The sequence below is a fragment of the Marmota marmota genome, unplaced genomic scaffold (genome assembly GCF_001458135.2).
Source record: "Marmota marmota marmota unplaced genomic scaffold, marMar, whole genome shotgun sequence".
NCBI lineage: Eukaryota > Metazoa > Chordata > Mammalia > Rodentia > Sciuridae > Marmota > Marmota marmota.
In genome coordinates, this window is record NW_026000249.1 from 6310379 (window position 1) to 6322595 (window position 12217).

At 41.0% G+C, this 12217-nt stretch overlaps 1 protein-coding gene across 3 annotated transcripts in view; it reads right to left on the reverse strand.

The window, feature by feature from the left end:
• Nucleotides 1-12217, reverse strand: part of Ctps2 (CTP synthase 2) — a 94759-nt gene that overhangs the window by 19838 nt on the left and 62704 nt on the right. For all 3 annotated transcript variants that reach the window (XM_015488058.2, XM_015488057.2, XM_048796521.1), the window contains one exon: nucleotides 1544-1599. In XM_015488058.2, the coding sequence (XP_015343544.1) occupies nucleotides 1544-1599 (56 nt within the window). The remainder of the gene's footprint in view (nucleotides 1-1543; nucleotides 1600-12217) is intronic.

Here is a 12217-nt window from a genome sequence, read left to right on the forward strand (position 1 = left end):
TGCTAGCCTGAGGCTTAGCATAGATTGCTTTTACAATATTGAGGTATGTTCCTGTTATCCCTAGTTTTTCTAGAGTTTTGAACATAAAGGGATGCCAAAGCCTAATTTTAAACTCATAATGAACTTAAGACATTAAGTCTAAACCCATCACTTCAATGTGAGAGGTCCACCTTCTATCACCCAAAGATGAGATTCAAAAAAGTAGAACTATGACACAGATATTCTGACTTGGAACTTTGAGACTAGCTAGTTACAACCTGTACTTGCTTCTTCCTTGAGTGGTGTGTACTTACCTATCTTTCTCCAAAGAATAAATTTGTTTGAGGATTGAAACTGTTCTTTTCCTTGGACTTGGAACTCTGTCTGTCCCACTTCAGAGGTTGACCTCAATTGGTCTAAACCAAATAAGATAAACCAATCCCTCTTGGTAGATGAATGTTGCAAAAAACCCAGGTTTAAGCCAGGTGCAGTTGTGCACTCCTATAATCCCAGCAACTTGGGAGGCTGAGGCAGGAGGATCACAAGTTCAAGGCCAGACTGGGCAATTTAGCAAGACCCTATGCAACTTAACTAATACCTTGTCAGCTTAGTGGTTAAGCATCCCTGGGTTCAATCTGTAGTACCAAAAAAACAAACAAACAAAACCCAGATTTAAACCCACCAAAAGGTTAAAATGGTTACTAATACACAGACTGGTAAAGTAAACTAAGGTAACCCAATCAGACTGAAGAAAAACTGCATGTCACCTCAGTTGCTGCCGGCAGCCATTCTGCAACTGTGAGAGAGACTAGTCAGAGGGCAAAGCAGACACACACAGAAAAGGGTAGGGCAAAGAAAACCACAGAGGTGACAGAAGCCCTAACTATTCCATGCCTGGAGTCTACCCAGGCTCTGGACTACCTGTTACTTGAGATAATAAATTTCATTATTGTTTAGACTTATTTGAATGACTAATAGAGATTTCTGTTCATTACAACCAAAAGCATCATAATTGATATATTAATTAATTTTGGTACAGACAATCTGCAGTTCTGGGCACCTGTGCTTCTCATGTGGCAATCTCAACTCCTAACCACTCTTAACCATGTGACACTAAACGTCAAGCTCAATGTAAGCTGCCAAAGAGGTTTCCTAAATCTAGAATCCACCATATAATATGTAGGAACTCATCCCTATCCCAAGAGGCATTTGGTCTCTCTTTGGAGCTACTGCCATTTTCTCAAACCTGGAAAATAAAGGGCAGGGGTTAAGGAAGGGGAATGCAGGGCTTATCTTGCTCTGGAAGATGGTGGTTGGAGTTAACAGAGAACCCTGATATGCCCGTGTGCAGACACTGAAAGCTTTTGCCTCTGGAAAGCCAAGGAGAGAAGACTCTCCTACCCCCACCCACCTCATCTGAAAGCTGTGGGAAATCTGGCATGTCTTCCCTGGCCCTCTGGATGCTATGGGGCTAGAAACTTTCTCCAGAGGGCCTGCTTATAATCACTGGGGTTCTTCACACTAAGCATCCACATTCCATAGTGATTCTGTGTGAAAGGCATACCTCATACCGATGTCTGTGTCTTTCTTCTATAAAAGGAACATTGCCATAAAGTTTCCCTGTAGAGATACAACAGTGAGATTAACATTGGTGTAATCAGCTTCAGAAGCACATTCATTGGCACATGTGTGAAAGAAGCCTCTGTGATCTCTAGCAGAAGCCCCCAAATGATCACACTCTAAGTAGGAATCTAGATTTTCTTCTCTTCTAGTGGAAGATGGTGTTAGCTAATTCAAAACCCTGAAACAGTTCTTTTTTTAATTAATTAATTTATTTTAATTAGGTATATATGACAGCAGGATGCATTTTGATTCACTATAGTACACAATTGCAGCACAACTTTTCATTTCTCTGGTTATACATGATGTAGTGTCTCACCATATGTGCAGTCATACATGTACCTAGGGTAATGATGTCCATCTCATTCCACCATCTTTCCTGCCCCCATGCCCACTCACCCCCTCCTCAAAACCCTGAAACAGTTATTAAGTAAACCATCACCACTGCATTACATCAGGGAAGCCTGTACAATGCCAGGATACAAGCCCACCATGGAATCCGGCAGATCCTAGAGGATCGACCATGGATCCTCCTTTAATACACCTGCCTGAAGGACTGAAAAATCGAGTAACCTCCATACCATTGCTTCTGTGTGCACTCACCACAAGGCTCATCTTATAAAAGAACAAAATGAAAGCAAAGGACTTGCCCCAACCTCCCCCTACCCCATCCTGCCCTTCTGGACAGCACAGTCGATTCTGGAGCAGAGGCCTCGGCACATCTGGCCCAATGCTTTCTCCCCAACACCAGCCACTTCTGTGTTTTCACACAGTACTGGCCACATTAGTCTATACCCCACATTAGAAACATACTTATCCTGTGGCTTAGTGGTAGCACAGCTTGCCTAGCATGTGTGAGGCACTGAGTTTGAGTCTCAGCACCACACATAAATAAAATAAAATAAAGGTCCATCGAATACTAAAAAAAAATTTTAAAAAAGAAAGAGATCTTATTTTTAAAAATATATAGTTACCTTTGACCCTAAAATTTGGCTTCTGGGCTGGGGTGCTGCTCAATGGTAGAGCACTTGCCTAAAGTATTTGCAAGGCCCTGAGTTTGATCCCTAGCACCACACACACTCAAAAGCATCTAGCAGAAGTAGATAACAATACACCATGTTGTTATGAGTGGTCCTACAGACAGATTTGTTGAGCTCAAGTGCCATACAATGTCCCTAGGCGTGGGGGGAAAATCTCAACAAAATGACATAGTCTTCTCTCCCAGTCTTTTTGGAGACAAAATAAAGTACAGCAGAGATTAACTGCACATAAGCTTAAGGTTCACTTAAGAAGTGTCAGCAAGGCTTTAGAGAAAGACAATTGATAGAAGCCTTAGGACCTCTAAAATGCTCCCAACGCAGGCAGCAAGACACCAATGATGTGCATAAGAGGGTTATCAGAAACAAAAGCACTTTGCCAAACTATATATACCATCTTTTTCTCTAATTTACTACTGGCTAGCATCTGTCTCAATACTTAATATATTTTTAACACATTAATGGCCCTGCCTATCCTCACCCTCATGTTAGTAATCCTAAGCAACTCAACCTAATTTATTGCTCTCTCCTTTTTATTTTTTTATTTTTATTTGGAGGTGGGGGTGCCAGGGATTGACTCCAAAGGTACTTACCACTGAGCCACATCCCAGCCCTTTTTATTTATTTATTTATTTAGTTATTTATTTATTTATTTATTTATTTTGGTACCAGGGATTGAACCCAGGGGCATTTAACCACTGAGCCACATCCCCAGCCTCTTTATATTTTATTTTAAGACAGAATCTCACTAAGTTGCTTAGAGCCTCACTAAGTTGCTGAGGCTGGCTTTGAACTTGTGATCCTCCTACTTCAGCCTCCGGAGTTACCTGGAAGACAGGTGTGCACCACGACACCCAATGCTATCTCCTTTTAAGAACTAAAATTTTTCCCAAGAAAAAGCTGTGCAAATTTAGAAGTGGAAACAGTCCAAATGTCCATCATGGATGAATGGATAAACAAATGTGGTATAGCACCAGGAATGATGGCACATGCTGGTAATCCCAGCAGCTTGGGAAGCTGAGGCACGAGGATCACAAGTTCAAAGCCAGCCTTAGCAACTTAGTGAAGAGGCCATGTCTCAAAAATAAAAAAATAATTTAAAATGGACTGGGGATATGGTTCAGTGTAAAGCACCCCTAGGCTCAATCCCCAGTACAAACAAAAAAAAAGTTAATATAGTAAATTTTACTATAATTAAAATTTTTAAAAATGCAAGTTATATAGCTTCACTCTTACCCCTGGCTTTTTTCCCTGTTATGTTACAGTACTGCTTTCTGCAGGTGCAATCTGAGTGACATCCCCACCCCCTCTGGGATCCCTTGCCCATTTACCTGCTCTTCATCTTTAACAAAGGCCCCCTGCCCAAGACAGAATCCCCCACTTCCTCTCCCACATTCATGCCCTTGGAGCTGTCACCCACATGTTGTCAATTCCCATCTACACCTTCTGAGCCATCTTTCAACTGGTTCCACATTTCCTGTTTCCAGAGAGGCTGCGGGGAAATAACCCATGTCCTCTACAAAAGACAAAATCACTACCTAATGGGCTTCATTACCAAGTTGCATAAGCATCTTGTGACTGCTTCATCCAGTGTCTTAATTCAATTCTCTTTCAGGACTGCCCAAAATAATGCCCTATGCAATTAGGCATTTTAGGAACTTTCTATTCACCTGCAAGAATTTGCTGCTGTGTGTCTAATTCAGAGATCCTAAGAGGCTGCCTTAGGTGCAGGTATTTGGTGTATTTGATTTGCAAAGTGTTGGCAGATGGATAATTTTTTTTTCTTTTGGTACCAGGAATTGAATCCAGAGGTGCTTAACCACTGAGTCACAACCCCAGCCCTTTTTTGTACTTTATTTAGAGACAGGGTCTCACTGAGTTGGTTAGCGCCTTGCTAAATTTTTGAGGCTGGCCTTGAACTGAAGATCCTCCTGCCTCAGCCTCCCAAGTCGCTGGAATTACAGGCATGCACCACCACACCTGGCTTAGTATTCTTAACTCATATTTAGCATCTCTTTTCTTAGCTTTTATTAATTCTTCTGATAGGGTATATTGGCAAGAAGGGGAGCCAAGAGATAGGAATAGAGGGAAGAGAGAGAACCTGCAAAACTCAGGGGATCCCTGTGCCCCTCCTCACACCACTCACTTCTCCCCTCCCACGACCTTAGGATAACCTCCCCTCTTTTTTGTGGTCCTGGGTACCAAACCCAGGGCCTCACACATGCTAGGCAAGCACTTATCACTGAGCTACACTCCCAACCTGACTGATCCCCTTAGTGCCAGATTATAAGCAAGTTCGCCCTGAGCTTTGAGAGGATCACAGGTCAATATAAGTCCTTCACATTTACCATCCCCCATCGGCCACATAAGAGTTGTGCCTTCTCTGTGCCAGACAACAGTATAAGGATTCACACGTTAACACTCACAAGAACCTCAGTGAGGCAGGCACTCTTGTTATCCCATTTTTCAGATGCAGAAACTGAGGTGCAGTAAGAGTAAGTAGCTATGCACAGCCAGTGACCGAGAACTGGGCCCAAGAGACCTCTGGTAAGCAATGTGGCCTCAGGGGCTGAACTCAGAACCACTGTACTAGTTGCCATTGGTGAATTGATTAGGAAGTGCCAATCTGGTCAGGGGGACATAAATATCACCTACCAGTAGGCTCAAAGGAGCTCTGTCCCAGACCCCTGAGCCTCCATATTAAGAAATACACTTTAGCAAATGGTTTCCCCAGGAAAAGGCAAGAAGCAAGGAAGAGAACCACTCTGTGGGGTGGGCCTGGGGTCTGTGCATAGTCTCTCACAGGTCTCACCACACTCGTTCCTAATTCATGTGTCAGCACGGTGACAAATCACCATAGCATGGGCATCTAAACCATTTTGTAAACCACCTCAATAACCAGGCAAAGGTTATGTGTGTGTGTGAGTGTGTATGTGTGTTTTAACTTTCTAATCACACTAGAAATTCAAAGCAGTTTATCTGTAGCAGTGCTTTGATAAGAGGAAAGAAAGCAAAAGTAACTTTTCTAGCCCCTGAAAATATGTTCTACCTAACCACATTTCTTTCAGCTCTTTCAAATGTTAGATTTGACCACTTTGCCTTTCCAGTGCCATGAATGTTCCCCAGACCCTTAACACTGGGACTCATGCAATACCTTCCTAATTGGCTCTTGCCTCTGTTCTTTAAGAAAGAAAACCTTTTTTTTCTTATAGTAAAGCAGAATCAACCATTTTAGTCAAGTTCTTCTCCTTAAAATGAGGAAATGCAGAGGAGGTTCCTGAAACGAATGAAGTCTTTTCTTAAAGCATTTGATTGACACATGCCTTGTCCAGATGGCTTTGCTGGTGTCATACTCCTGCTGGTATCACCCTGAAGAACTCTCCTTGTCCCCTTTTGCTAGCTGTCACCTGCCTACGTCAAGTTTCTGCCTGGTCCTGGGTGTCTGCCCTGAAGATACGGACCACCTTCTCAGAACTCTGACAGAAAATCATCAGGTCTTAGTCTCCAGTTGCATAAACTGCACTGGACACCCATGAAGGGGAAAATGGCGTCCACCTCGCTTTTAAAGACCCCATAACCCAGCACTGCACTCAAGGAGTGGCCCTCCTATGGCCCCCAGAGCCCTTAGGCCCTCTCTATACCTCTCTGCGCCCTTCCACCCCATGACAGTCCCCTATTCTAAAGGTTAAAGAGACCCTAGCATTTGGGTGTTAGTTTGGAGGGCATAAGTATTTGGGAGCTTAAGTTAGGTTGATGTTAACCAGCATCCATACTTAATGCACATAAACCAGATTGTGCAGTATTCAAACCTTTTAACTGAATGGTCCAGAAGCCATGTTCTTTCTAGAACAAATGAAGACTGAGGTCTGTAACATTTCGGAGGCACCATCAAACATACTGTCAAACATGCCCTGAATGAACTCTGAACCTTGCCTAAATTTCTTTGTGCTTTACTATGTTCCCATTTCTTGTGCTCAGTTGAGAGCCACAAGCAAAAATGATGAAGTTTAAAAACCAAGTTCCTCAGTGCACCTCCAGTTCCTCTCACCTGAGCCTAAGCCCCTCCATCTTGATTTCTTATTCTTCAAAGTATCCCAGTTCATAATGAACTGCTCTGTGCCATTCTCCCCACTTTTCAAAAATTATCTAATGAATCAATCGACTACTGGTGTCACTATAAGAAGACAGGTCCTAGTGCCTAAATTCCCTGATAAAATGTGGGGGGTTTTGCCTTTCTTTCTTTTTCTTTTTTTTTTCTTTCTTTTTCTTTTGGAGGGGGGTACTGGAGATTCAACCCAGGGGCACTTAACCACTAAGCTACATCCCCAGCCCTTTTTATTTTTTACTTTCAGACAGGGTCTCGCTAAATTGCTGAGGCTGGCTTTGAATTTATAATCCTCCTGCCTCAGTCTCCCAAGTCTTTGAGATTATAGGCATGCACCACTGCATCCGGCCCAGATAAAATGTTGTTTTAATTGTGGTATAATATCTATGCAATAAAGAGGAGGGCATTCAGCGAGTCTAACAATTGTAAGACATGCATGTTAAGAGTTACATTTTGGACCAAAAACTAAAAAATGAATATTTTAAAAAAAAAATTTCTCTCTCTCTCTCTCTCTCTCTCATAAAAAAAAAAAAAAAAAAGAGTTACATTTTGGAGAGTGATTATAATGGTGGGACTGTGGAGCCAAGAGGTGTGGCTCAGTGGAAAGCTAGAAACGAATGGGACACAGTATCCTGAGTCCTGTTCTTGACTCTTCCAACCATCAGGTGCCCCTTCTCAACTTTCTACTTGCTCAGCCAAAATATAAAGATTTTTGGATCAAATGGTTTCTGGAAGCCCTCTTGTCTTATTCTCTGTCACTAAACGGAATATTTATGCTGGTGAATAGACAAGCAGTAACCTTGCTGTCCTTCACCATGTGCTGGTTCTTGTTTAGACCAGGATTCAGCAACCTATGGCCCAGCCCACCACCAAATACAATTCCCCTGTTTTTGTTTGGCCCTTGAACTAAGAATAGTTTTTACATTTCAAATAGTTGGAAAACGTCAAACAATCCAGAAAATTAGACATTAAATGTCAGTGGTCATAAATAAAGTTTTATTGACACATAACCATGCTCATTCATTTACAAATCATCTATGGCTGCTCTCACACCACAATAGCCTCAGAGCCAAAAATGTTTACCACCCTGGGTAGTAAATCCCAGGTTTAGGTGATTTAGATAATGGGCTTTGGGCAAGTAGATCTCTCCCTTGCCATGTTTAAGTGCTGATGAAGACCCTAGACCTGGGCAGTCTACACATGAGTAAACCAACATTTGAGGGTATAAAGTTTCACTCTGTGGCAATGAAAAGAAAAGCAAGATAAAGCACAATCATAAAGGGCTCCTTTTGCTCTTGCTAACAGAACAGGAAGAAAAATATTAATGACCCAAGAAAGACTAGGCAAAGCAAGCACCTTAGCACAGTTAACGTCATTAGGAACTGACTCGCCCCTTCTTTCAAACAATCTGGCAGAATGACCAGTCATAAAAGTGTTCATACCTTTCAACCTAATAATCCAACTCCTGGAAATCTAGCTTAAGGAAACATTCAAAGGAACAAAAACACCATGTTGAGATGTTTGAATCAGCGTTTTTCTAATAAAATGCTGGAACCAATCTGAAATCTTTATCAACAGGAAATGAATCAGCAAGTTAGGAGTCCTTAACTCAATTAAATACTATATGCCCAGAGCTAGGCACACATCTGAAATCCCAGCTACTCAGGAGGCTTATGCAGGAGGACCACTTGGGCCCCATGCATTGCAGGCCAGCCTGGGCAACATAGCAAGCCTCCATTACATACAAAAAAAGAGGACTTGCTATGTGGCTCAGTGGTACAGCACTTGCCTAGTATGTGCAAGGCCCTTGATTCAATTCCCAATACATGAAAATAGTATATGCCCAAATAATGGACATGAACTCCATCATATGAAAAAGATATGCTACAATAAGACTATGTAAAAACCAAACATAATATAAAGTTTAGAAAAGATCATGGATATACCAACTTAGGTAAAGGGTCATACATATACATTTAGAAAATTACCTGATTCCTTTTTGTTTGTTTGTTTTCAGTACCGGGGGTTGAACCCAGAACCTAGCACATGCTAAGCAAGTGCTTTACCACTGAGCTGTACCCCCAGCCTTTCTATTAAATTTCATTTTGAGACAGGGTCTCACTAAGTTGCCCAGACTGGTCTTGAACTTGCAACCCTCCTGCCTCAGCCTCCTGAGTACCTGGGATTACAGATGTTCACCACCATACACAGCTAAAATACCTAATTTCTAAAGGCCCTTAAGCCAGCTTTGACAATTCCACACACACTGTCATTAATCTTTTTATAAGAAAAAGGCTTTGCAAACAAAGACAAAAACACACAAATGGAACACAGAACAGGAGTGAGCTTCCAGGAACACATTTCTTATAAACAAAGCAAATGATAACTACCAATACTTTTGTTCAAATCAATTTATACTTATCATCTCCACCTCAGAAAAAGTGACTTCATGTTTTCATAACCCTTAAGGGACTAACAGATGACTGAACAAAGTAGGAATTACTCCTGAACATAAAAATAGAATCACTCTGGTAATCCACCCTTTATGTCCAGTAACCTCTTCAGGCTCTGGTTCTATCTTAAGGCAGTCTCTTTTACTAAACAACTCTTTTCTTTCCTTATTTTTTTTCATTTAATCCACAACATTGTAAGTACTGGCCTATAAATAAAAAATTTTAATATCTTTATCTTATTTACTTATTTTTATGTGGTGCTGAGGATCAAACCCAGTGCCTCACACATGCTAGGCAAGTGCTCTATCACTGAGCCACAACCCCAGCCCCCCATAAATCAAATTTTAATTTTAAAAAAAGCCTCAAAAAGCTTTCCATCAAAACTGTTCTACATTTCTACAAGCAATGTAGGCAAATGTATTTTGCTCATACCGTCCTTGTAAAAATGTGCTTACTGGAAAAAATGCCTACCCAAGGAAATGTGCCAAATTGGGAGTGGGGGAGGTCCTACAAGAGAAATGTGTCAGCTTATGAAAAAATAATAAGATGCCACAAATGAAATATGCCAACTGGAGGCAGGGGAAGCCCATAAAACACCATGGTGCTATTTGTTTTTATATGTTTATGATACCTAATAGAGCTATGCACAGTGTTCATATTCTTATCCCCAACATAATCTTTTCTGGAGACCCATGTAAGCCAGTCTCACACAGGTGGGAAGGCAAAATCTTATGCTTTTTGAGGACCATAGGTTCACATATCACTTGCCTTTTGCAAACTAAGAAGCACAATCTAAATATAAGGCAACAAAATTCAACAAATTATTGCCTGAAAACCCAAATGTCTATAAGCTGATGAATGAATAAACAAAATGTTATGTATCCATAGAATGGAATATTATTCAGCCATTAAAAGGAATGATACATGCTATACTGTGGATGTATCGTGAATACATTGTAATTGAAAGAGCCAGACACAAAAGAAGATCTAGCATATGGTTCCATTTATATGAAATATCCAGAATGGGCAAATCTATAGACAGAAAGTGGATCAGTGGCTGCCAGAGGCTGATAAGAGTAGGGGTGGTGATGACAAGGGGGTTCAGGTTGTCTAGTAGAGGTGATGAAACTATTCTAAAATTGACAGTGGTAATGGTTGCAATAAAATAAGAATACAATAAAATCCAGTGAATTGTACACTAACAGATGAATTGATGGGATGTGAATTATATCTCAATAAAGCTGTTTTTTAGAAATGTTTTAAACAAGCTGTGGTGCTGTATTTAAGATTCACAAAAATCGTAAACATTATTTTCATGTCTACTGTAAAGAAAAACAAATCAGTCTTATTTTCATTATCTTTAAATACATTGAGTACACTGCTCTTTTTAAAAAGCCTAGTACAATTATTGTTAGGGTCTATAAACAAGTCAGGATGGCGCCTGGCATTTTGCAGAGGGAGTGGTTCGTGAAGTAACGCCAGCGAGCCATTAAGTGTGGAGATTCCTTATTGGTTGACTGCTGTATCTAGTTTGTTAATTAAGATAAGCTGTGTGGAATGTATATATACCCCTCCTGTCCTACAATAAACGGCTCCCACTCCTGCTGTATCAATCAGGAAAGTTGCTTGTCACCCCCCGGTTATTTTGCTGCCGGCAAATTATCACTGAATCTTTTATAGTGGATATAATTTTAGAACATTAATTTTTTTTTCACTAACCCTTTTTTGTCACTTAGGCAACTATTTGTAGAAAGTTCCAAAGTATCTGAAAACATCTGAAAGCCAAATCATTGCTAATACCCACAAAGAGGAAGCATCTTATAAAGATATATAAAGAAAAATGCTAGTCACTTAAAGAACAATGCTTCTTAGCCAAAGAAAGAAATGTATTCATTTCAAAACGTTTTCAATTTCATTCTTGCTAGGAAGAACTATATTCCTTAGAACTATTATATTCATTTTTAAAGCAGAAGCTCATATTTCTGGTCTTACTTATCCTATTAGCTAAGAAGGCATTTGTCTAAGGTATTTTCTTTTTGTTTGGTTGGTTTTGTGGGGTTGGGGATCCAAAGCAGGGCCTTTCACATGCTAGGCAAGCACTCTACCACGGAGCACCAGGCCCCTAAGGTATTCTTATAACTTCACAGGAATGACTCTAGATGTCCGAGATCCTTGGGCAAACTCTCCTCCCCCCTTGCTGGGGATAGTGAGGGAACAAAGAAATAGCAAACTTTCTTCTCTGGGATACTGAGAGAACAATGGAACATATATTTAAAATTTTTAAAAAGGGGCTGAGGATGTGGCTCAGTGGTAGAGCTCCTCCTGAGTTCAAATCTCAGTACTACAAAACAAATAAACACAACTTTTTGCCAATCATCCCAGAATCCCCTGTGTGGCTGTCCTAATCAATGTTTCCTCCCCCACTGCCTGCCCCACAAAAGGGCCCTCTACAGCCATCACTTCCTTATTTTGTCTGGTGTGGGAGAATGGAACCCAAGGCCTTGGGCATAATAGGCAAGCATTCTCTGTACCACTGAGGCATACCCTCAGCCCAGAAGAAAAATACTTCTGAGACATATACTTCTGAGCCTTCCTCCTTAGGAAGTTCATTAATGAGGCACCCAAGGCCAGTCAGACTGCAACAAAGAGCCAGTTTCAATGTAGTAGAGAGAACTGTGGATTCAAAAGAATTGAGTTTGAATCAGAGCGCTCTCCCCCAGTCCAAGTTCATCTCCAAGCACATTGGTAAACTCACAAAACAGCTTGCTGAACAAAGTGTCTTGCAGTTCAAATGAGAAGGAGCATTTATGCTGTGTTCTACCAAGTCCTGCCAGGGAGAAGAATGCCCAAAGCAGAGGGGCCAGCAAGAGAAAAGGGACAGGGCTGGGATTGTGGCTCAGCGGTAGAGCGCTCACATAGCATGGGCGGGACCCGGGTTCAATTCTCGCACCACATAAAAAAAAAAAAAAGGCATTGTGTTGTGTCCATCTACAAAAAAAAAAAAAAAAAAAAAAAAAAAAAAA